This window comes from Enhydra lutris, unplaced genomic scaffold (assembly GCF_002288905.1).
Source record: "Enhydra lutris kenyoni isolate GAN:26980312 unplaced genomic scaffold, ASM228890v2 scaffoldscaffold75, whole genome shotgun sequence".
Taxonomy (NCBI): domain Eukaryota; kingdom Metazoa; phylum Chordata; class Mammalia; order Carnivora; family Mustelidae; genus Enhydra; species Enhydra lutris.
The window spans coordinates 5,969,526-5,994,124 of record NW_019154159.1 but is presented as its reverse complement, the minus strand read 5'-3'; the positions used below and the strand labels follow the sequence as shown (position 1 = coordinate 5,994,124).

The 24,599-nt window shown below is 60.2% G+C and overlaps 3 protein-coding genes across 6 annotated transcripts in view; 2 read left to right on the top strand and 1 right to left on the bottom strand.

Moving 5' to 3' along the window:
* Nucleotides 1–716: 716 nt before the first annotated feature.
* On the top strand, nt 717–15,613 carry LOC111160353 (chromosome unknown C17orf62 homolog). 4 transcript variants are annotated; one of them, XM_022523407.1, is made up of 7 exons: nt 717–1,482; nt 2,317–2,438; nt 3,246–3,287; nt 4,063–4,136; nt 4,725–4,821; nt 5,279–5,423; nt 5,762–6,823. In XM_022523407.1, the coding sequence occupies exons 2-7, from the start codon at nt 2,354–2,356 to the stop codon at nt 5,880–5,882; spliced, it is 564 nt and encodes a 187-aa protein (XP_022379115.1). In that variant the 5' UTR covers nt 717–1,482; nt 2,317–2,353; the 3' UTR covers nt 5,883–6,823. The 4 variants fall into 4 exon arrangements, with proteins under 4 accessions (XP_022379115.1, XP_022379114.1, XP_022379117.1 ...); XM_022523406.1 differs by lacking the exon at nt 717–1,482 and adding an exon at nt 1,577–1,667; XM_022523409.1 differs by lacking the exons at nt 717–1,482; nt 5,762–6,823 and adding an exon at nt 15,246–15,613 and having other exon boundaries at nt 1,784–2,438.
* On the bottom strand, nt 6,894–23,383 carry LOC111160351 (hexosaminidase D). Its single transcript, XM_022523403.1, has 14 exons — nt 22,874–23,383; nt 22,232–22,336; nt 21,436–21,574; nt 17,273–17,382; nt 15,549–15,636; nt 12,462–12,626; nt 11,697–11,880; nt 10,744–10,815; nt 10,165–10,360; nt 9,409–9,491; nt 8,423–8,501; nt 8,247–8,348; nt 7,947–8,036; nt 6,894–7,394 (listed from the first exon to the last, which is right to left on the bottom strand). The coding sequence occupies exons 3-14, from the start codon at nt 21,532–21,534 to the stop codon at nt 7,208–7,210; spliced, it is 1,455 nt and encodes a 484-aa protein (XP_022379111.1). The 5' UTR covers nt 21,535–21,574; nt 22,232–22,336; nt 22,874–23,383; the 3' UTR covers nt 6,894–7,207.
* The window catches only part of LOC111160352 (2-oxoglutarate and iron dependent oxygenase domain containing 3), a 16,703-nt gene continuing 15,432 nt past the window's right edge, over nt 23,329–24,599 (top strand). Inside the window, exon 1 of the mRNA XM_022523404.1 lies at nt 23,329–23,457. Coding sequence (XP_022379112.1) covers nt 23,384–23,457 — 74 coding nt within the window. The 5' untranslated portion in view covers nt 23,329–23,383. The remainder of the gene's footprint in view (nt 23,458–24,599) is intronic.

Genomic DNA, 24,599 nt, shown 5'->3' with positions numbered 1-24,599 from the left:
TATTGGTCAGTCTTCTAGGGTTCTGCATACCAACGTACATATTTCTTTACCAGGAAATACGCACGGTTGTACTAATGTAAGTTCTAAAACACATTGGGAGTAAGTAGGAAAAGAGAAAAATGGGAATACAAGCTCTCCTGTGTTCTCCCAGCACCCCACGTACCACTCGACCCTCCCCCTGCGGCGGCCACGCGGGGAGGTAGGCTCCTGTTTCAGGTACGCTCCTGCCCTCACCTGGTCCGAATCAGCCAGGCAAGTTAGGGCCCTGGGCAGGGAGGGACCACGTGACTCAGTCCTGCTTGGGTCTTCACCACTCGGCAGTAAGGGAAGGTGCTGCTTTGGTGGAGAGGGAACAGGTAGGCCGCCTACGTGCCTGCCGCAAGGCTTTCCTGGAGCAAATGGTCTTTCCTACCGCAATTTTCTGGCAACAGCCCAGCCAATGAGAGACACACAGTCCCGCCAATGGAGAGACAGTCACAACCCAGCCCAGGGGAGAAGTCCACAGTCCAGCCAATGGAGACGGTCACAGCCCACCTAATGGGGAGGGGCCACCTTCCAGCCAATGAGAAGCCACCGTACTTCCAGTTTCCCGTTCCCTCCAATGGACTTTCTGTTTACAACAACCCCCGCCCAGCCACCCCCTATAAAAAGAGCCTGCGGCGGGCCCTCTCCGCACGTGCCTGGGGTTCCGGCAGGAGCCGTGCGGGCAGGGCTGGGGACTCTGCTCACCCCCAAGCGCCGCGTCTTCGCGGGCGGGGGACCCCGCGGTGTTGTTCCGAAGGTTGACGCTGTACCGGGACTGCACTGACTCTACAGACCAAACGCGCAGAATTTGTCTTTTCAAGACACGAGCCACTGCAGCTCCAAGTGTGAACCAGTGTCTCTGAGCCTTGCAGGGGCTCGTCCGCCCCGTGCCGGGTGTTGGCGGACCTTCGGGTACCGCCCATCTCTGTCAGCGTCGTCGTTCGCGAGCGGTTCTGCTTGCGGGGCACCGGCTTGGAGAAGCGTCCGCCTTGGGCTCGGGTCGTGGCCCCGGGGTCCGGGGAGCGAAGTCGGGCTCCCTCTGCCCCTGCTGCCCCCGCTCGCGCTGTGTCTGCCTCTCTGGCTCGTCAGATGCTAAAAGCTGAAGCGACTTTATCTGAGCGGAACGACCGGGCGAGCGAGCACGGGCTGGGGCGGGGGGGGAAGGCAGACGCCCCCCGCTGTGCCGGGAGCCCGATGCTGGATCCGGGACCGCGGGATCGCGACGGAGCCGAAGGCCGACGCTTCACCGACTGAGCCACCCGGGCGCCCCTTTTATCAACGTTTTAAGCGAGAGGTTTTGCGGCATAATCCACGCTTCCGACTTTGTGGGGTTCAGTCACCCCAGACGTTCTCGGGGGCGGCCGTCACCAGCCCAGCTTCCCGCCCGCAGTTGAGGCGCTTCCCCAAGACCCCCCCCAGACGCCGAGCTCCGCCGCTCAGCCTCCCGCCAGGGCATGGGTAAGCTGGCGGCCCCGCCCCGGAAGTAGGGCCCGCTCGCGCCCCAGAGCCCGGAAGTCAGCCGCAGCCCCGCCCGCTCCGCGGAGCCCGGAAGTCAGCCGTCCCGCCCCCAATCCCGTAGGTTGGCGGCGGGCGACCTGCCCCAGGTCCCGCCCCTGCGCCCGCGCTGCCGGGTCCAGTGCTCGGTAGGCGCGGGAGTCGGGCCGGTGTCGCGGGCGGCCGGGGCGGGGGAGGCGTTCCAGAGCCGCGGGAAGCGGGCCGGGGGCGCGGGGCCTGGCTGGGGGGCCGGCGGGTCGGGCGGGTCCAGCCGCAGCAGGGGCAGCCCGGGGGTGGACCGAGACGCGGGACTCGTCCGTACCAACCGAACCCACCCTTTACTGTCGTGAGTTTGACTTCACTGCGCCCCAGTCGGAGCCCCCGGACCCTCCGCCGCACGTAGCCTGTTGTCCGAGCGGCCGGAAACAGACCACGACGAGACTCGGAGTCCCATTCTCCGGGGGAGCACAGGGCAGTGCGGGCCCTCTGATAGATTCTGCTGGGGTGTCGGCAGCTCGGACGCTGCCGAGGCTTCCGAGGACTGCGGCTTCCGGGTAGGACGAGACAGCTGATGGCCGAGCGCTTGTGGCCGCTTCGCGGGTACTGGCTGGGCAGGTGGCCCCCGTGCAGTCGGCGTAACTGAGCAGAGAAGGGCCTTGCAGAGGAGGGGTCCCCGGGGGACCGAAGAGACCGCCGTGGACACAAGCTGACCGGCTCCCAGGCTGGTGAGGGGCTGGGCGCTTGTGTGCAGGCGGCGGCGAGAGGACTCCAGCCACGGTGTGTTCTGCCCTTCCCCAGCGCGTCTTGTCCGGAGTGGTGCGCGCCCAGACCAGGGATGTACATGCAGGTGGAGTCCCGCACCAGCTCCTGCCTCCATCTGAAGAGGGCTCCAGGCATCAGGTCCTGGTCTTTGCTTGTTGGTAAGGATGTCCGTATTTCCCCCCAGGTTAAAAACCTAATTAAAAAAAAAAAAAAAGAAACTGTCCTCTGTTCTCTTAACCCCAAGTATAACAATTGCTTTGCTACTTTGTATCTTCCCAGCTTTTATCCTATATGCACTGCTTTTGACCTTCATGAGTGCTTTTACATGAGGATCTGTCCTTTTTCCACCACTTAATATCTTAACGTTAATATTGCGCATGTTTTTCTGAGTTCCTCGTGTTCCCCTTTTGTTTGCTTTCATACATCTGGTTGCAAGTGTATGTTAGAGGCTCACGTGATGGGCCACAGTTCATTCCCGTTTTTCCTTCGTTTCTCTCACCGTCCATTGGAGGGTCCTACACTGCAGGGGCGGTGGCACGGTGTTGACGAGAGTGGCTGTGTGAAGAGTGGTGTGGCTGTGCCCTCCGTGGCATGTCTCTGTCCATCTTTCCCGTGACCCTGCATGTGGCCACCTGCCTGTTCTGCTTCCCGCACCACACTACGGTTCTTCATCCCACACCACGTGGAATGCTGTCTGGCTCTGGCTCCTCAGGTCTGGAGCCTTGGCCGGAGGAACATCTCCGGGAATACTGTGAAAGGCATTCGCCATGTTTCAGAGTGTGCTTCCTGGCTGTGTCCCCGACTTCTGAGCCTGGTGGTCTTCTGTCCCCCACCCCCACCCCCAGCCATCTCTGGCACCGGGAAGGGAAGGGCCTGCTCGTCTGAGCCTGTGGCTCCTGGCAGGAGGGGACTCTGGACTCGTGGGGGCCCAATAGGGAGGCACTTGCTTTCTTTTCTCTTTGCAGGAATCTTGTCGATTGGCCTGGCTGCTGCCTACTACAGTGGAGGTGGGTGCATCACCTCCTCCCCCTCCCGCAGGAACTTCCGTGGCTGTTTGGGAAATAGAGAAAGAGAGCGAACCCACCATTTGTGGTGCTCACCGAGGCCCAGCCTTTGGGGCCAAGGCACCTCCACGCAGGTGCAGCCCCAGCTCGTGTGCTGGCGTTCCCCTTCTCCTTCAAGATTTTACTTATTTGACAGAGAGAGATCACAAGTAGGCAGCACAGCAGGGAGTGGGAGAGGGCGAAGCAGGCTCCCTGTGGAGCAGGGAGCCTAACGCAGGGCTCGATCCCAGGACCCCCGGACCATGATCTGAGCTGAAGGCAGAGGCTTAACCCACTGAACCCCCTGGTGCCCCACCTTCTTGTATCTGAAGCACTCTACCGCGTCGTGACACATTCTTCAGAAAAGTGCTCTCTCGTGTTTGCCTGAGGCTGCACTGCAGGCTGAACCACACTTCCAGCCGCCCCTGCACGTCCCTCCCCCTCCACCATCACACACCAGGCTGTGATCTGCAGATGCGGGTCAGCCCTGATTCCTGTCTCCAGTAGACACTGGAGGGAGACACTGGACACAGAGGGCACACAGAGCCTCCGGCATTTCACACGTGGCTCTGCGTGACAGGGCCAGCAGTGTCTGGTGGCTGCCCTGGGCTGGGGTCAGCCAGCCCCAGAGGCCACCCCTGCCTAGTGTCAGCTGGGGAGGGGCCCCCCCCATGGCATGTCGGTCTGTGGTCCTCTGCTGCTGTCCCTCACCTGGCTGTCTGCTGTGTTTGCTCTTCAGATAGTCTGGGCTGGAAGCTCTTCTATGTCACAGGCTGCCTGTTCGTAGCCCTGCAGAACCTGGAGGACTGGGAGGTAAGGCCGGCACAGGCAAGAGCGCGAGGGTGCAGTGGGGGTCACAGCAGGGGGAAGGGCTCTGGGGCCTCACACGCCCCATCCTGAAACTTGACCTTACTGGTTTCTGTGCCAAGGAATCTTCTTTTCTCCTAGAAGCTTTTCATGACGATTTCCACTAAAATTCTTTACTCCCTAGTGTTGCCATAGCCCAGGACAGAATGAGGGCCGGTGCTCTCCCCTGTGGGTGGGTCTCTTCACCACGAACCACAGGACTTGGGGGCTCTCTGACCTCCAGACTTTAACCTCCATTCCTTTGCTTGATGACTTCGCTGCTGTACTTCTCTTTCCCTTGGGTAGAGCATCTGCTTCCACGTCCTCCTCTCTGTACACCCCTGGCCCCGGGGGCCCAACAGATGGGAGTCCGAGAGGGTGTGGCTGTAGGTGTTGGCCCTGGCGGAGCCGCCCGTGGCTGTCCATGCTGGGTGTCAGCTGGGTGTCCTCTCAAGTGTCTGCTCTGGCCAGTCTGGGCCCTGGAAGTTCCGTGTGCGGCTGGTCTGCACGCACAGAGGCTGGCAGCCGGGTGATCCCCTCTGGCCGGTTTTCCAGGAAGCGGTCTTCGACAAGAACACCGGGCAGGTTGTCCTGAAGACATTCAGCTTGTACAGGAAGCTGCTGACTCTTCTCAGAGCCGGCCACGACCAAGGTGAGGCGCGTGGCGCAGGCACACGGGGTGAGGCAGGAGGCTGCTGATTCCAGACTGGATGGAAGGTGGTGAGCAAGACCCAGAGACCAGGCCCGAGACCTAGAAATGGGGTGGGTCAGAGCTGCCCGCTGGGTGACACAGGGTGCCCCCGGACACTGCCGGGCAGCCTCGAGCTCAGTGGCCGGCCACTAGGCACCAGGAAGGCATTTTTCAGCCATTGGGGGAAGATAAAGCAGAGAGCTTAGCCCGTCCTTGGTGTGCTGCTCATGAGAGTACAGGCAGGCTGCTGCTTCTCACCTGACGGTGCTCTCCTGTGCGCACAGCCAGCCTGTGCAGTGGTCGCTGGCCCCTGCTGCCATCCTCTGGAGAGTGGCCCCAAAGTGCTGTGCCCAGCACACAGGCGGGAAGGGCAGGCGAGGAGGGGGGACCACTGACTGTCTCCCGCCACGCCCCGCAGTGGTGGTCCTGCTGAATGACATCCGGGATGTGAACGTGGAGGAAGAGAAAGTCCGGTATTTTGGGAAGGGCTATGTGGTGGTGTTGCGGTTTGCAACAGGCTTCTCCCACCCCCTCACACAGAGCGCTGTCATGGGCCACCGAAGGTAAGCTCTGGGCAGGTGACTTGATTGGTCACAGCTGGCTAGCTATGCCCCTCGCCCCCAATAGGTGACCCCCACAGTGGACTGTGTGGCTGGGCCCAGGGAGAGGACTTGGAGGAAGTAGCCCCTGCTGCTAGGGGAATATTGGGGAGTCCCCACAGGGGACAGAGGGGTCTGGGAGTCATAGGTGATGGGGCCCAGAACAGAAGGCACCCTGTCCTAGAGGGACCCCTGGGGGTGCTGGAGGTGGGTGGTCCAGCAGGAGAATGGCGTGGTCTTTGTGGCTGCCTCAGGGCTGGCCATGGTAACCTGCCCTTTCTCCCGCGGCTGGCCTGGCCCAGTGATGTGGAAGCCGTCGCCAAGCTTATTGCCGCCTTCCTGGAACTGCACCACCTGGAGAGTCCCGTGGAGCTGTCTCAGAGCAGTGACAGCGAGGCTGATGGCCCAGAGAGCCAGAGCTAACGCCCGGAGAGCCCCTGGCCTTGGTTCCATGGGCCACTGGCAAGCCTTCCTCCAGCGCCCGGCTGTGTCTGGCCCCAGGGTGGGACCCTCTGCCATTCCTGCTGTTTGCTTCTGCCCTCTGAGCAAAACCACAGGCCGGACCTTCTGCAGGCTCTGAGCTGTCCAGGGAGGGCACAGGCCTCAGAGCTGCCTCCTGGCATCAGAGGGCTGGCCCCAGCCTGGGCAGTGAGGCGGGGGGACTCTGAGGGCACACGCACCCCACTGCCCACCAGCTGCGTGGGGATCAGGTCTCTGAAGTGGGACACCCAGGGAGGTTCGTCAGTACCGGCTCCCCTGCAGTTCAGCTCCCCAGTGACAGCAAAGCTTCAGCAGGTATGCACAGTGCCGGCAGCTGGGTCGCCAGGAGGACGCCCACACTGGTATGATGTCCCCGGGGATCCCAATGGGCCCTGCCCCACATGCTGCAGCCCTTCCCTGGCTCAGTCCCCTGTGCGACTAGAGTGCGGTGCTTGCCCAGGGTCTGCAGGGCCCAGGGCGGGCGCTGAGGGTCCCACCTGGCTGTGTGCACTGCAGCCACTCCCAAGGCCTCCCCAGCCCGCACACAGCCCCTGACCAGCCGGGCCTGCCACTGGGCTTGCGCAGGGTCGGAGAGGCCCCACACAGGGCCTAGGCCAGGGTGGCTCCCTTAGGAATCCAGGCAGGACTTGGGGCCCAGGGCTGCTGCAGGGGCCCCCACAGAGGTGAGGCAGTGAGGGCACCTCAGAGCCAGCACTCAGGAGCTGAGCCAGAACAGCCGGGAAGTGGGGAGCCCCACCCCCTTCTCCAGAGAGGCCGCCAACCCTCTAGTTTGGGGAACAGTCATCGACACATACCAGAGTTGGGTTTTAAGCGGTAAAACCTGAAAGCTTTCTTCTTCTAAAATAAAGTGTGAAATGCTGTCACTGGTTTCTGGCACGGTCACCCCGACTGGAGGGTGCCCTGAGTTGGAGGGACCCGTGTGGCCAGCTCCCCTCTGCCTTGGCTGGGCTCGCGGGGTGAGGAGGGTCTCAGGACCACGGGTGTGGGACGCGCGCTGGCAGCGAGTCTGACTCCCACCAGCAGCGGCTCCGGCTCCCGCTGTCCGCTGTATTTCAAGCGCACAAGTTCCACACGCGGATCGGTCGGCAGGCCTCAGCGTGTCTTCCCTGGACCTCGCCACTCGTCCTTCCCAGCGAGAACCGTCTGCTCCCTGGGTGTGGCCTGTTGCAGGGAGTCTCGGGTACAGGGGGAGGCGGGCTGCCGGCGCCAGGATGGACACAGCTGGACGGGGTGCCCGGCCCGCCCCCTCAGGGGTCCTGAGCCATGTGCGGCCTGGCGGTAGCCGCCTCTCTAAGGTCCTGCAGCAAGGCCTGTAGCCGCCTCAGGCTGGGCTGCACGTTCTCCTCCAGCCACTCCTCCACAGCGTCGGGATAGAAGACACGATGCAGGGCGGCCTCCAGCTCCCGCACCATGGCGCTCCACCTGGCCAGCAGGCTGAGCACCACAGCCAGCAGTGAGCCTGCCTGGTGTGCACCCCTGGGCACCAGCTCACAGCCTGTGCACGACACTCATGTCCTCAACAACCTCACGGGTCGCTACGGTTCTGTGCCTCAGTTTACCCATGCATAAAACGGCTATCCGTGCCCATCTCACAGCGAGACAGGAATAAATGAGTCATTACGTTTCAACATCTGAAACTGGAATGCGCTCTGCTATCGGCCGGCAGGGTCTGTCTCTACGCGTGAGCCTGTCAACATCTGACCGTGTCTTCCACTCAGTGAGGACACTGCATCGGCCTCAGCTCAGAGCCGTAAGGAGGGCTGCTGGCCAGGAGGGGCCCTGGACCCTGCCCGGGGTGAGTCTCACCCTTTTAGGCTAGGAATGCCCTGGCTTCTCGAACACGTACAGCACAGCTGTTTCAGCCAAGTTGATTCACTTAAGAACTCATGGCTCAAGACCTAGAAAGCTCGTCTGGGTTCAAAGCCGGAAGCCACAGAGGATGTGCAGCCCTGGGGGTGGGCACTGCCAGGAGCGGGGGCAACTAACCTGAGCGCCTGAGGCTGGATGTGCTGGACCATGACCGGGTGGATGAGCTTCCTCCTGCGGTGGTAAGGGCTGAACCAGCCGCTCACGTACCTGGGGGGCAGACCCACGCATGCGGGTGCACCCACGGCGGCTGGCCAGGCAGCCTCGGGGGCGGGGGTGGTTAAGAGAACTTCTTTGAAAAACCTTAAAGAGTCTGGTGGAACATGTAATACGCTGGTTCCCCCCAGAAAGTCTTTGTCTGGGACGGGCCACGCTCACCCTGTCCTGTTGGGAGTGTGGGCTCAGCCCCTGCCCACTCACCTGTCCCTCTCCAGCAGCGTGTCCACGGAGCTGCGCAAGTGGAGGCTGACATGCGTGACGAGGGCCAGGATATCGCTGCCAGGGAAGGAGCCGGGCCCCTCGCTGCACGAGAGCCGCCATGCTGAGCCGGGGGTCCAAATGTGAGGGGAGAGGCAGGGCCGGGGGCGGGGGGTTACCTTGTAAAATCAGTTACTTCTAGGTTTGAAATCCCGAGAAAGTTCTCCACTTTTGCTTTAACGTCTTCGGTAAACCCTCCTGCAACCAAGCACAGACAGAGGTGGTCAGAGGGGCCTCTGGAGAGAGGGTGGCAGGGCCCCGGCGCCACTGCAGGCCCAGTGGCAGAGTGACCAAGGAGGTCAGAGTGCATGTGCCGGCCCAAGCAGACCTCGGCCACGGGGCTTCATACGAAAGACATGAAACGGGCTCGCTGTGTTCAAAATGAGAAAACGAGGAGAAGCAGCCTCGCCATTGGGGGAACCGTCAGCCTGTGCTGCCCGGCGCGCCCACAGCTGTCCCGGACGTACGCAGGACCTGGCCACTGCGGTTTCTCAGACGCAGAACATTCCAGGACAACTGAAACGAGCCAGTGAGGCCTGCACGTGCCAATGTGGACCGGGCTCCGTGTCAGTTCGTGCGGGAGCAGCCGGTGGGGCACGAGGCCCGGCTCGTCTCCACAGAGGGAGGAGGGCTGCATGGCAGCGGTGCCCACCTCAGAGGCAGGGCAGCAGAAGCCAGCACCCAGGTCAACGCCAGAGCCGGCTGCAGTGTCCGCGCGCCTCTGTCTGAACAGTTCCCGCGGACCCTTCAGGAGGCAGGGCGCACGGCGAGGCTCAGTGTCCATCCGGGAGCCAGACCCGGCTTTCCTCGTGCCGCCCCACCCTTGTGCGCCACGCAGCCACGGACCCGCGCCCTCACGGACAGGCTGTCGGCCCGTGAGCCCAGAGCTCTGCCCATGTGGGGAGCTTGGCCGGCTCAGGGCAGAGTCCTTTTCAGCACGCACCCGGGACGAACTGCTCTCACAGGCTCACGGTGTCTGGGGGCCGCGGGGCGGGGGGGTGGCTGAACCCCTCTCCACCGGTGAGCATGACCACAGTCCCGCTCCGAGGAGACGCGATCGGGGGCATCTCCGCTCCTGCCGCCCGGGAGGAGCAGGGAACCGTACCGTGTAGGAGCGACTGCAGGCAGACGGCCAGGGACGGGATTCCCACGGGAAGCAGCTCGCACAGCACGGAGAAGTGGTCATACCTACGTCCGGGGGAGAGGGCCGCTCAGCTGCCACTGCCCACCTGCACGGCGGATGCCTGTGCGCTCTCCCAGGCTCACCGGACCGGCCTTGAGATGCTCCCACAGGGCTGGCTGCTACCTTGGGCCGCATCCCACCCGGAGGCCCTGCCTAGGTTTGCTGCTTGGGGTGGACAGCCTGACTTCCTTAGTAAGTTCTCTGACTCTGCTCTGGGAGACCTGGGGGTCAGCAAGGCACGGGCAGGGGCCTCCAGCCGTCTACCCCTCTGCCCTCCCCATCGCAGGGGTAGACCTGTGGCTAGGACTTGGCCAGGAGCCAGGGTTCACTTACAGCTCACTTTTCAAATAGGGCAAAATCCCTAAAGAGAGAAAATCTCTCCTTGCGCTGGCCACACGTGAGACAGGTCTTGTGTGGCCCTGGAGGCAAGGCTGCCAAGGGTGTGGAGGTGTGTGGGGGCTGGGAGGACCAGGGTGCATCGCCCCAGACACCCTGAGTGACGTCCCCTCTGCAGGGTTTGGGGGATGGCTGTGGGGGTGTTAGGGGCCCAGGCTCCTACCCTCATAGGAGCACCAGCCCCTTCCCAGGAAGGGCTGAGCAGACAGGCCAAGGAGGGGTGGTCTGTTCCGGGCCATCAGAGCCGCTTGGCCCCTGCCAGGCAGGTGGGCGCCGCCTCACCTCTGCCAGCCGGTCAGGACGATGCCCTGCAGCATGTCCGCAGGCCCACGGGCCGCCACTTGCAGCCACTGCACGTTGTTCCTGAGGTGGTGCTCGATGGGGGTCAGGGCCTGGCTCACCCCCGTGGCCCCCTTGAAGGCGCTGGCGGCCCACAGCCGGAGAAAACCACACTTCCGGTACTTTTCCATGAGAAGAGCTAGGCGGGAAGGTGAGTGGTGTGACAGGCCCGGTCCGAGGAACGGTCAAGCCTGGACACAGCGCCTGTCGCGGACCGGAGAGCAGGAGGAGCCCCCAGCCGCCAGCTCGAGTTCCAGACAGACTGAAGTCTCAGCGAGATCAGAGACGCCACCCAGATGCTCGTGAGGAAAACAGCAGACAACATGGGACACCTCGGGAGTGATGTGGGCCGGGATGGGTGCCCCGGTGGCCCTGTGGTTGGCCGAGCTCCCTCAGGGAGGGGCCTGCAGGGAAGCGAGGCAGCTGGCAGGGTCCTGATGAACCAAGGGACAGAGGCCCCTGCACACCCCGGCCAGGCAGTCAGGGCTCCAGGGTCTTAGGGGCCGTGGTCCGGGTACTGACCTTTGCCATGGACGTCTAGGTCGGCCCCGTAGTCCCAGAGCACAGGCTCCACGAGTTGCGGCAGCCCCGATGCTGGGGGCAGAGAGCGGCTGTGAGTCGAGAGCCATCACCCTGGCCCCACAGTCCCGCGGCCCTGCAGCCCGCACCCCCCCACCCCAGCCCCAGTGTTACAACAGAGTGCACACCGACTCGCTCGGGAGCCTGGGCTGTAGGTGCAGACTGGACACGGCAAATACTGCAACCATGGGTTTGGCCAACTTTGGCAACGAGCAGACTGAGTTCTGTGAAAGGGGAACCCCCAAGCTGGGAGCCCCAGAGCTTCCTGCGCGGAGGAACCACTCTACGTGCCGCGGTGGGGGCGCCGGGACCGGGCGCAGCAGGAACACACTACCACTTGGGCTGGATTCTGTCTCATCTTATGAGAACCCAACGGCCACACTGGTCGGGGCTGCCTCCAGGACACCTGGCTTTGCAGAGGCTGGGGCACTGGCCACACTCTGGGCGGGGGCTCTGAGTGGACCATGGCGTGCGTCTCTGGTCTCAGCCCAGAGCCTCAGATGGAGTGAGCCCTGGCGGGCTGGAAGGGCTGCTGTCCTTGACCAGCAGCCTGTGTAAGCTTTAGCCACAGCGCCCGCAGGGTTGGCCATGGGGTCCTATGGGGTCAAGGCGGCCGGAAGCACTGGACACTCCAGGCCCAGTGGGACCCCTTCCCCACCCTCCTCCCCCTGCTGGCCAGGCCCACCAGGGCCCCATGGCTACTCTCGGCTTCAGACCTACCACTCTGCACTCCCTGCTGGGGGAATGGCATTTTGCGTGAGAAAGTTTGGAGAGTGACTCTAAGGGGGTGGCCTGTAGTGAGAGCTCTGGGGGAGGGGCCCCAGAGTCCGCTCCCAGCAGCCACTCGCCTCCTCACTCCCGGCACCAGCGGCCTGGGGGAGGCACCACCTGCTGACCTGAGAGCTGGTCCTCGGGGATGGCCCGCAGCATGTCGTCCCACACCAGGGGCCTTGTGGCAGGGTGCCGGGCCAGCACGTGGCAGGCCACTGCCTTTATGTGGGACAGACACAGTCTTGCTTTGGTGTTACATTCCTGCTGCAGCCACCGTTTTGAGGCCTCGCCCTCGCCAAGGTAATAGACCTAGAAGGAAGCACAGGACGGGTCTGCCCGGACTGCCCAGCCTCACTGTGGACACACTCGGGAGAGACCGGCCCAGGCCACATCGGCCAGGATTGCAGTGGCAGCTGCCCGTGCAGAGGAGTTGGTGAAGGGCCTCCTTCTCCCCCGAGGCCTAACTTCCACTCCAGGCTTCCTTTAAGCATTCACAGTAGCCCGAGGGCAGAAATAACCAAGGTGTCCACCAGCCAGCAAGCAGATAACCAACGCGGGGGCTGGCTCTGCCGCTGCTCGGGGTGGACAGCATGGCCATTTCAGGTCAGAGCCCAGCCCTCGTCCATCCCGCAGGGCACCCCTCGCTGTGCTCAGCAATACAGCTTTGCCCGCACGAGTCACGGGTCAGCTGCGATGGACGCCCTCACTGGGGGATATCTCCTCGGCCAGTTCTTCTTTATCCTTGGCACGTGGACTATTTTTCTATGTAAGAAACTACCCCGCAAGGTGGGACAAGGGCCCTTGAAGGGAAGAAGAGAGGCTGCTGTGGTCTGGGAGGGACACACCGGGCAGGCGAGGCCCAGGAGTGGACAGAGCATCAAAGGACCCACCTCGTCGCAGCCGACATGGAACCACCGAGCGCCCGGGTGCAGCTCCATGACCTGGCTGACCATGGCTCCCACCAGCGCCAGGGCCTCTGCCTCATGGGGGTTCAGGGTGTTCGGGAAAAGTGCCACTTCTCGGAGGTGAGTGAGAGCCTCATGCTTCAGCACAAACTGCAGAGATACAGGAGGTGACAGGAGAGGACACGGGGATGCAGAAGCCTGCAGCTGACCCGAAGCAAGGCTGGCTCCAGGTCCCCCCCAAGGGTGCTGGGGGGCCGGGCGGAGCCTGTGGCTGGCTCATGGCCCTTCTGTCAGGTCTACCTGGGCCCAGTGAGAGAAGTAAAAGCCAGGCTCATTCACATTCAGATGGAGCGGCCACCAGCCTGAAATGTGATGGGTGACTGTGGACATGAGAGCCACAGAGGTGACACACACTCTCCTCACACCTCGGCTGACCGGAGGCCACACACACACCCACAGCCGAGGCAGACGGGGCACCGGCTGAACCCCCAGTGCCCCTAGCCCATACCACGGGTGGGTCCTCACAGCCCCAGGCCACTGTGGCCCAGACCCTGGCTGAACACCAGCCATGGAGGCAGAGGGGTGGCCCCTAGGAAGCCAGGCCACAAACGCATGTATGAGTAGCCAACCGAAGCGTCAGCGGCCGCACAGCCGGGGGACAGGCTCTGAGGCTGAAGCGGCTTACAACCAGCTGCAGCGGAAAAAGTCAGATTCGCAATATTATCTGAAATGCCCAATTTTCAACCAAAAATCATGAGATGTGCAGGGGCGCCTGGGTGGCTCAGTGGGTTAAACCCTCTGCCTGTGGCTCGGGTCATGATCTCAAGGTCCTGGGATCGAGCCCCGCGTCGGGCTCTCTGCTCAGCGCGGAGCCTGCTTCCCCTCTCTCTCTGCCTGCTTCTCGGCCTACTTGTGATCTCTGTCAAATAAATAAAAAAAATTTAAAAGATTTTATTTATTTGAAAGAGAGAAAGCAAGCGAGCACAAACTGGGGGGAGGGGCATAGTGAGAGACTCAGGCAGACTCTCCACTGAGCAGGCAGCCCGACGTGGGGCTCGATCCCAGCACCCTGAGATCATGACAGAGCCCGAAGACAGATGCTTAACAGACTGAGCCCCCCAAGGCGCCCCAACCCCAGCAAGCTTTCTTACAGATGTACAAACTGAGTGGAAAATAAAGCTCTTATTACCCGATTTTACTTAAGAGTCACAGTGAAACAACAAGAATAAAGACAAGAAGGTACTGACAAAGAGATGCATACGTCGATGGACAGGACAGTTCAGAAACAGACCTTCACAAATAAGGTCAAGTGACTTCTGACAGGCACAGAAGCAACCCCAGATTCCAGAGTCTAAAGGAAGGATCATCCCTCAGTAAGCGGTGCCGGCCCGACCGGCCATCTCAGTGGTCATGCACTATATGCAAAAAAACAATGACCCTCACCCTAACCCTCACGCCTTACACAGAAATTAACTCAGCATGGACCATGACAGCAAGTGGAAAGTGTGCGAACGTAGAACTTTAGAAGGAAACAGGAAAAGTCTCCGGGAGCCAGTGACTGGTAGAGTTCTTAGAAACGACACGAGGAGCAGAGGCCATCGAAGCAAAACCGAGAAGCCACACGATCAAAATCAGACACTTTTGCTCTTTGAGGTCCTCGGAAGGACTGAAAACGCGAAGACCAGACCGGGAGCAGATGCTGGCCAGTCGTCATCCAACAGCCCTCGTATCCAGACTGTCCAGAGAACTGAAGAACTCAACAGTGCCGAAGGCCAAACGTGCAAAGTCCCTGTAGTGATTTCACCAGAGGGAACATCCTGACGGCAAGTAGGTGCACGTTAACGGTCTTTCTCCAGAAGGAGCCAACCCTGAGGACACCCTGGCCTTGGGCTTCTGGCCCAGAACCAAGAGGGAGCTCACTCCCGGGGGCTCAAGTCACCTGGTGGAAGTCCTCTGCTGCAGTGGCCCCAGGAACCAACCCAACTCGGAGAGCAGCCAGGCCCCCTCGAGGAGCAGCAGTCAGGGAGCGACTGGGAGAAGGGGTCAGAGCAGCACCGCTGGGGGGGGGGCTTCGGGCAGGTCAGGTAGTGGTTCACACAGGGCTGGAGGCAGAGGGCTGGCGGCCGCCGACCGGAGACAGAGGGGCAAAAGCAGCAGGGTGCACGATGGCCTGAGTGCAGGGGTGTGAGGGGCGCCAGAACAGGGCAGAGGAGCCCGCATCTGGGGTCATGGAGGACGAAGGGGAAGCAGGAGAGGGCATGGCACTGTCTGCACAGGGAGGGTCTGGAGAGGAGCCGTGGGGACCGCCGCCACACCCAGCGGTAGCGACAGGACGGCACGCTGCTAGCGGAAGCAGTGGTGTGGCCGGGAGTGGGGGGCCAGGAGAGCGCGGGGTTTGGGAGGGAGGTGCTGGGGCTGCGAAAAGCCAGAGTCAAGGAAGACGGACCAGAACCTGTCACTACATTTAACGACTTGGAGGACAGCGGGGCCCTGGAGGGACGCTCTGTGGACTGCAGCCCGAGGCGGCGGGAAGTGAGGAGCCCAGGGAGCACGGCAGGGTGTGTCACCTCCGGAGGCCTAAACGCGGGGGACACGGGCAGGGGAGAGGGCGCGTGAGCGGACGTGGACACAGCTGCTCTGACACAACTCGCACCTGAACACGGGGAGGGGCTGGCCACAGGGCCAGCAGGTGTGTCCAGTGAGGAGAACCCAGAACCTGCAGCCATTACATCGATGCTGTGTCTAATCTGCGGTCCATCTTTTGTGCAGGTGTGAAAACTATTTCTGAAGATCACAGAGGAGCCTGGGAAACATCTCCAGTGTTAAGTGAGGAATGCAAGTAAGAAAGGAAACCAACGTGGCCCTCAGGGCTCCATGGGATCAGGCATCCCCCCCCCGGCCCCACCGCTCCGTTCCCTTGACAGAGGATGCTTTGACCTGGAGCTCTGTGCTCTTCCGCCTCCTGCAGGGCAGAGCTTGAGAAAGAGCTGCTGCCTGCCTATGGCTAGCCACTGCCTGTGGACCCCCGAGCCCCATACCTGGCACCAGGTAACTTCTGTTCCTCCCACTTACCTCCATGTGTCCAAATGTCTGCACCAATGGAATGACCTCTAGCTTGTTCAGTGTAGCCAGATGTAGGATCTCTTTGATTTCGGGGGGGCTGGGAGACAAAGATCACCCAGAGGTTCACTCCAGCCCATTCACACCAGCCCCTGTTCACACGGGCTCCTGTTCACACTCCCCCCTCCCTCGTCAGGTTCCGGCGGTGCACCCTCCTGCGGAAGCCAATATGCTCACTATTTCCAAAAAGCTCAAAAGATATTCCTAAGACTTAAGAGAGGGCTCCCACCTAGAACTGGGGGAAATGATGCTCTGTTAGGTCCTCAAGTAACAGTTTGCTTTTTACCAGCTATTTTTACCCAAGCTCTGTAAGAAGCTAAAGTCATTTCATAAGAAACTGGGTCATACATGGAATCATATTCTAGAACAAGGGTTGGCAGATGGGCCCAAGGACAAATTCACCTGCCCGTTTTCATACAACCCATTACCTAATAACTTGGTTGAGAGAAATCAGAAGAAGAAAAACTTTTCATGACATCTGAAAGTTCCACGAAATTCCTATTTCAGTGCCCACAAGAGGAATTTTATGGGAAATCCGCCACGGCTGGCTGCTTGTGCCCCCAGACTGCTCTAGCAGAGACCAGTGGGCTGCACAGCCCAAACTACAGACGGTCTGGCCCTTTCCAGAGAAGCTGGTGACCCCTTTAATAGAGGAAATTTAAAAGACCTTCAAGGTTACACTGGGAGGGGGGCCTCATCCCTGTGGGGGGTTAGTGACCTCCGAGACATGCCTGAGTGGGGGGATGCTCTGGCGGGAACGTGGATGGCACCGGGAAGGGCCGGCGGCCTGCTCTGGCATGAGCTTCCACACAGGAATTTGTCTCAAGATGAAAGCGAGCTCCAGGTTCTGGGGGTGTGTCTGATCATCTCCTAACCAGTTCTACCAGTGCACGGGCTCCACACAGACCCTTTCAAGCTCCACAGGTATCCCAGCACTTGCTTCCACTTCACAAACAAGCAAATGAACAGAACATGTTTGTCGTTAGAAGAAAAACGGAGCAAGCAGCATGAAAAGAACGGAGACTTCCAGCAACTCCCTGCAGCGTGAACTCGAGACACACACGTGGGGCATGAGCCCCTCACACAGTTCTGACACGGAGCCGACCCTCCCTGCAGAGCGGCCCGCCAGCCGGATGTCAGCTTTTTCCTACCCTCAGGAACACAGAGCATCAGAACCTTTAAAAAATCCTCACCAATTTGATAGCCAGAATGGCATTTCACTTGATTTAATTCACTTTATTACTATCGTATTGCTTATCGGCCATTTTTACCTTTGGTGGGGAATTGGCCCAAATGTCCTTTGGTCATTTTCCTTTTGGGCTGTTACTGACTTACACGGACATCAGAACTTGGAAACCAAGCGGGGTGTGCCCATGGCCGCCACATCTGCGTTTACTGATTCTGACCCTCCGACCCCCTTTAATCTTTGCTTTCCTGGTGAGGGTCCCAACTGTGGCCTTAAAGAGCAGCATCCCCGTCCCCTTAATCCGCCCCCCCCATCTCCCCATGCTTCTTCTTTCCCCAAAATGTTTTCAAATTCTCTCCAGCAAATGTATTTTATTTTTGTAACTAAGACATGAGTTTAAAAGCCAGGAGAGGGCTGCCCACCAGTGCCAAACCCTCGCCCAGCCTGCCCACACCGCCGGTGGCCCCGCTCTCTCCGTGGCTGGGGATACCTGTATGCGTGCTTGGCTCTCAGCAGCCTGAGGCGGCCCTCGTAGGGAAACATGTCTTCATACTCGAGGAGGAGCCCGTTGGCGCCCAAGGCATGGAACAGAGGAAAGACCTGGGGGCACAGAGACACTGTGAGGAAGCGACTATGTGAAGGAGGGCGACAGAGGTGCCACACGTGGCCTGTCTTCCTGCCTGTGGACACGGGTGGTCGATATTCTCATTTCTCCTGGAAACATTGAACCTGGAACGCGTACTTTGTGTCGCACCGATCAAACTCTGACACGGCAACCTGCTCGCTCAGCACGGGGTGGGGGGGTGCGTGTCCTGCACCTACAGAACGGAGCCGTGGCTCAGTGTCGTGGTTAAGCCCGAGGCGGTGAGGGCTGCAGGTGGGCCGGGGGCGGGCTGCTCCCGGCTGTGCTGACCGGGCCTCCCCATGCTCACCCCCATTTCCTCCTCTACCTTTGTTTCAAAGGAGATGAGTTCTTATTCTCAAGGATTTTCAGGTCTAGTCCACATCTACCATACAGAATTATTTCCTTCCGGTCTGATGTCGTCTGGGGTGGAAAAGGGATCATGGGCACCACCAGAAGGGCCTCCAGCAGGTAACTAAACAGCAAGCCCTCCCCGGACAAGGGTCCCTGCAGGTTCCATGAGACTTTTCACACTCCTGCTGACGTGTCTGTGGGAACTTTCCTTTCCCATGAGCATGGGGACCTTCGGGAGCAAATTGGACGGAAGCAGGAGGACAGCCTGGGGCCAAAACTTCACCGTGCACAACGCACCACCAACAGCTGACGCCAGCTACAAAGAGAGGCAGACAGGCTGGGAAGGAGTGGGCTAACGCAGGTCAGGCCGGCAGCTAACGCCACACAACCTTCTTCGCATTTTCCTACTTCCTCAGCCCGTGGCCATCCGACCGCCACAGCCTGTTTGGCGCTTTGGCTGTTGGGGCTGGTGGTGATCCTGTGCCGTGGGCTGGGGGAGGCTGTGGGGTGGGGCAGCCCGGGTGTCCCCAACACACACTCCTGCCGCGTGCTGGGACGGGGAAGGTCCTCGCTGTAAAGCCGCACAAGTGGGCACCTGCATGTGCGCGCACACGCGCACACACACACACACACGGGTGTGCTATGCCAGCCTCGTGCATCTGTCCCCGAGACTCAACATCGTTTCCCCTAATTTCCCGCTTTCTGACTGGAGTATTTCTAAGCAGATCCCAGACGAAACAACTGTGTGTGTGTCAACACTTCAGTGTACATCCCTGATGAAGGTCTTTTACAGAAACACGACCACACACCAGGATCCCGCCTAACCAAATCTTCAGTGTCATTCCTGTTCAAACCTCCCTGTGCTGAGACCTTCTCACATGTGGCTTGTTTGAGCCCAGTCCAGACAAGGTCATACACTGCATCGTTTGAATAGATCTTTTAAGGTTCTCTGATTTTTAATAATCCCCTCTGCTTTTTAAATTTGGAATTTATTTGTTGAAGAAACCGAGTCACTTGTTTCGTATCATTTTCCAGGTTTATGGATTTGATGGGTGGTATTCTCACGATGTCCTGTAGTGTGTTTGCCCATTTCCTACTCTCGTGTGTGATGGTGGTCAGACATGAAGGGGGGATTGGACCCAGGTGCATTCTTTGGGCAGAAGTACTTCACAGGTGATTCCAGAAGTCCCAAGTCTGGCTGCCCCGGCAGACCGGTGTCAGGCTGACCAGTGCGCCCAGGGGCGTCAGCCAGACCCACGCCTTGAACTTCTGCCGCCCGGTTTCCGTGGCTGCTGACATGCCGTGAAGCCCACTCAACGGGGGCTGCACAGGGTGGGGATCGCAACGCGGTCCTTCCTGCAGTCGCTGGCTGGAACCCTACTTCCTCTGGGCCGTTAAGTGGTCGTTCCAGTCCTGATGCTGCTGCAGCCCGTTCTTGGTCTTGAGTCACTCACTCACTCCTTGGACGTTCACAATAGCTGGCCTGCGGCTTTCGTACCCGATGGTCCACTCGGTTGGAGACAAAATCCTTCAGTATCTTAAATATGTTACGCCCTTGTCTTCTGTCCTAAAATGCTGCTCTCAAAAGACCTGATGCTGATCTGATTATCCTTCCCTCACACAGAACTTGTAGCTTTCCCCCGTGTGCCCAAAAGAGTTGTTCACTTTCATTTTCTTTAAAGTCTGATACATTTAGTAAAAAGACGCCTTAATGTCTACCATCCTTGGTATACAGTGTGCCCTTTCTTTCTTTTTTGAGGATTTATGTATTACTTGAGGGAGAGAGCACGTGCGTGGGGGAGGAGCAGAGGGAGAGAGGCACAAGCGACCTCCCAGCCCAGAGCTGGGACACTGACTCCAGGCTTGACCCCCACGTCCCACGAGTTCGTGAACTGAGCTGAAGCAGAGAGTCAGATGCTTAACCAGCCGAGCCAACCGGGCACCCCAGCTCTGCCCTCTCCGTGTGCAGACCCAAGTATCCCTAGACTTCAGGGAACTGCCTCAGGGGTCCCGAGCACATATTCTCCTCTCTGGGCCCGCTGCAAACTGAAAACACGGCTACAGCAGCACCTTCTGCATCGAGGCGGGGGTCTGTTCCCAGCTGACTTGAGACTCACGGCTTTGGCTCCCGTGCTCTCCAAGACCTGTGAGCACCGCGCTGAGAGGCCGGCCTACCCGCTGGGAGGGAGGGGGCCCGCGTGCAGGACCAGACCCAGGCACCCAGGGGACAGCCAGGACAACTGCTGGGCGCGTGGGACCATCCTGGACCATCAGGTGTTCCTAGTTGTCAGGGGACTGCCAACACGGGAGGGAGCCTGGGGTGGACCAGCCATGGAAACAGAAGGAACGACGAGCTGCTGCCGTAAGACCTTTAGTCTGGGGCAGTTGGCCCGTCCGCCGCAGATAACCGAGGGGCTCCTGCTACAGGTGAGCTGGACCTTCTTTGCTTATCTTCTGTATCTTCCCATTTGTCAGGATGCGTTTATCCCTTCATGCATGGCATTCTCTCTTTCCGTACTTACTTCCCAATAGTACGCTTTCCGCGACGCCTGCTCACTTCGGTTCTTCTCCTCTCATCTGTCTCTCCGCCAGAGGCTGCCTCTTCCACCATGCTCCCTGCACTAGAACCTTTGCTCTGCTTTACTTTCCGTGTCCCAGTCCAGCTCCCCACGATTCTCTCCTCAACACTGTGTTCTTTATGCATGGCTCTGCCTTTCTAGAAGTTTCTGGAAGGTATTTCTGAAAGACTTAGGCCTCTCCAGCATCTTCTTCTGAGTCTTTCTGCACTGCAGCCAATGAAACCTCTCCCCCCTGCTCTCTGACGGAGGACCTGTACTTGCGGGCCTGGGTCCTCTGGTCTTGGACCTGTCAGAATTCCTTCCTGTCTCCTCCATCACCTCCTGCCTGGTTCCTATTCCCACATGGGTGGTATGCTGTACCACATGCATTTTGGAATTCACGGGGATACCCTCATACCTACTTTTGTTGAAGCGTGTATTAGTTTTCTAGGGCTGCTATACCAATGACCACAAACTGGGTGGGTTAATACGACGAGAATTTTCTCTTCCAGTTCTAGGAGTCAGAAATATAAAACATCAGGGTGTAGGCAGGGCGATGCTCTCTCTGAAGGCTCCAGGGAAGAACCCTTCCTTGCCTCTTCCAGCATCTGGTGTTGCTGGCAGTCCCAGCACTCCCTGGCTTACAGCCGCACCCCTCTGATCTCTGCCTCTGTCTTCCCACGGTGCCCCTGTGTCTAAAGTTCCCTCTTCCTATAAGGACGTCACTTACTGGATTGGGGCTGCCTGACTCCAATGTGGCCTCATCTTACGTCCACTGTAATTGCAAAGACCCTATTTCCAACTGAGGTTACATTCATAGGTACGAGTAGTTAAGATTTGAACATCATCTTTTTGGGAGACACAATTCAGCCCACAACAGAGAGGCTGTGGGTCTCCTTTGCTGGGTTCCCTAACCCCTGCCTCCTTTTCCTATCCTAGTTGCTCTGTTCTATGAAGAGATTTGATGGAAATTCATAATGTCTGCTGCTGCCACCATCGTGCCCCTGCCTAGGACCCCATGGTTGTGCTCTCAGCACACATTTCTATAGAATACTGTTCACAACTTTGAAGACCAAACCCGAGGCAAGGAAGATTGTCTACAGGGAAAGGGGCACTTACCTCCGAGAGGTAGGAAACTTTTGGTGGAGCTCCTTTAAGGTCCAAATGAACTAATCGCATCTTAAACGGTGAAGAGCCTGACATTTCACTATTTTTCATGAAGTCATATAACAAAAATCTCTTGTCTGGGCACTTCTTCCTAGTGGAGAAATTCAAAGTTATAAATGGGCAAAGGCCCCTTTTAGCCCCTGCCCTTCCACTCTGTGCTTCCATTCCCACATGCCCAGTTTTGCGTTTTTCGCTGGGAGGAAACTCATTTCACCAACATGAAAATGAATCAAGAAGTCTCCTTCATGCTCAAATAAAGGGACCTCTGCCATTCAATGAGGATTTGCTCCTAAAATAGAAGAGCACTGGTTTCCTCATAACAGGGCTATGATCTGTAACAACACAAACGACTACAAAATAATTGTTTTAAAGACCGTCTCAAGTTGTCCATACTGTGCTGGTGAAAACAGGCATCTTTCAGGTCCTACAGTATGATGTTCTGTAGAAAATTTATCCTTTACTTTCAGGAGCATTAAAAGTAATTTACATTTCCACAGGGGAGGTCAGCTCCAGACTTGGCTGTATGGAAGAAGACACTGAAAATTGGGTCCCAGTCAGAGAAGACTGTCTAGAATCAGACAGGCCACTGACACTTTGAAGAGCAAATGAGTCCCACGTGCGGACTCGCTTCTATTAACTTAGAGGAAGGGTCTGGATGGCAGGGACGTCGCTGCGAAAGAGTGCACCCCCCCCATCGTAAAAAACACAAAGGATCAGATGAGAAAAGTGAAAGAAAATCTCTGCGTACGGGTACGGCTTGCGGGTGGGTCCTTCAAACGACTCGCGCTGCGCGAGGACCCCTGCCCTTGCGGAATCTGGTACAAACCGGCGCACGCAGAACCAGTTCAACTTTCTAAAGCAGAAACCGTATTCAGAACAGTCTCAGCGACAAAATGCCCAGAGCGACGACCCAAGTCACCCCCCGACGGGCGGGTGGGTTTCGTGCAAACGCGTCCCGAACGCGGCTCCTCGAGCCGGACTGTGGGCAAACCCCGCAGACCGCACGCGTCCCCCGGGGCTGCGGGGACGGGCTCCGGCGGGCATGCGCGCGGCGTGGGCAGCCCTCCGCGGCGAGAGGAGCCCGGCCCGACCCCCCGTCCCCCCCCCCCCCCCCCCCCCCCGCTCCCCACCCCTGCCTCCCGCCGCAGACGCGCCGGCTCCACGGCGCCGGCCCCGCAAACCCTGAGAGAAGAGCCGCGGGGGCGCGGGGGCCTCGCTCGGACTCGCTCCCGCACCGTCTACACGGCGAGCGGGCTCCGAGCCCCGGAGGGCAGGTCGCCGCGGCCGAACCGGGGTCCGAACCGGGACGCTGACCGCTGCGGCGCGCCCGCGTCTCCCGGGACCCTCGCAGGGACGCGGCCCCGCCCGGCGCCCTCTGCGCGTCACTCACCTCCTCCCGCGCCGGCCGGCCGGAGCTGCCCCGGCCCCCGGGAGCGCGGCCGAGCGCGGGGAGCGAACGGAGACCCCGCGGTCAGCGCCGGGAGAGGCCGCAGGGCGCGGGAGCGCGGGGCGAGCCCCGTCCCGACAGGCGCACCGAGAGCGCGCGAGCCGTGAACGCCGCGGGAGGGCAGCGCGGGGCCGACGGCACAGCCCCGGCCGGGCCCTGCGGGGAGACCCCGGGGGCCGCGGAGAGCGCGCACACGACGGCGACCGCAGGTCCCCAGGCCCGGCGGCTTTCCGGGGCGGCGGGCGGCGCGGGGCTCCGCAGGGGGGCGCGCTCCGCCCCGCCCTGCTCGGCGCTCGGCCTGCGACTGCTCGGGTCTGGCCGCCAGGCCCGGGGTCGACGGTCGAGCGCGTCGCTCTGCGTCCCCGGCCGCGCCGGCCTCGCGCACCTCTCGCGGCGCTCGTCCCGGGCTCGGGCGCTCCCGCGTTCGGCCCGGCTCCGCAGCGGCCCGGCCCGATGGCGCCTCAGCGGAGAGGCGCGCCCAAGGCGCCCGAGGGCAGCGGGGCGGCCGAGCGCCGGCGCGCCAGCAGGTACCGAGCAGCGCAGGGACCGGCGGGCTGCGGCGGCGGGTGGGGCGTGGCCTTACCGGGGGCGTGGCCTGCAGCGTCCTGGTGCGGCGCAGAGCGGAGGCTAGGGGTTCGGACTTCCCACCCGCACGCGGGTCGGGGTCCCTGCCCCGAGGCCTCCACGGCCGCGCACGGGTTCCGAGGCCCCGTCGTCTCGTCCCTGTGCGCTGTCCTCAGGGCCGGCGCGTGGACGGCCCGGTGGGTGCACGAGGGTCATCACGGACCTTCCGGGGGCTTGTCCGGAAAGCCGTCAGGCCCAGGACGAACGCGGAGCCCCAGAGCTTGCCCAGCGTCCATGGACCTTGCTCTGAGACTCGCCCCTTCTGTTTGGGAGCCCCGCTCCTCCGAGCAGGGGTGCTCGCCTTGAGCAGACCCCGCGGGGGTGGTGCTCCACATCCCGCCAAGATGCAGTTTCTTCGTCGCTTGCGACTCTGTGCGTCCCGCCCTGTCGCTTTCAGACTGGGCAGCCGCGCCCTGGGGAGAAGGTGTGGCCCGCAGCTCCGCCCTGCAGGTCAGGGTTCCAGTCATTTGCTGCTGAGACGGGCTGGCCGTCTCCCTGCCCTGTCTGGGATATGGGGGGAAGAGAAATGATGGGCCCATTGGTGTTGGGTGTCCGGTGTCCACCCTGCTCTGATTAGAGAAGGCTGGGTGGCCTTGAGGCCAGACAGCAGCTCTAGGGGTGGGGGATGTTTTTGAGCTAGGCAGGCCCCTTTTCCCCCTCAGGTATCTGTGGTCCCTGTTTAAAATCATCAGGTATCCACTCAACGCAGTGTGACCATGGTGTGCCCTCCTTGGGATTTATTTGTTGGAATTCGTTTTATTCATATAGCACTGCAAAGCGTTAAGGGACATATAAAAATGGAAGTCAGACTCCTTGCTTTTTAGGGATTAATTACATACTTAAAGAAGGAGGGCACAGCTCCTTAAAAGGGTGCCTTGATCGTTTTTCTTATTTTTTGTAAGTTCTTTGAGCCCTACAGTCACCAGGTCTTTCCTAAACAGAGTACTCAGCTTCCCAGTTACCCACATGCACACGCAAAGACCCACGTGTGCACAGACGTATGCATGCAACTTTAGCATGGCAGTGAGGAGTGTAGGTTGTGCAA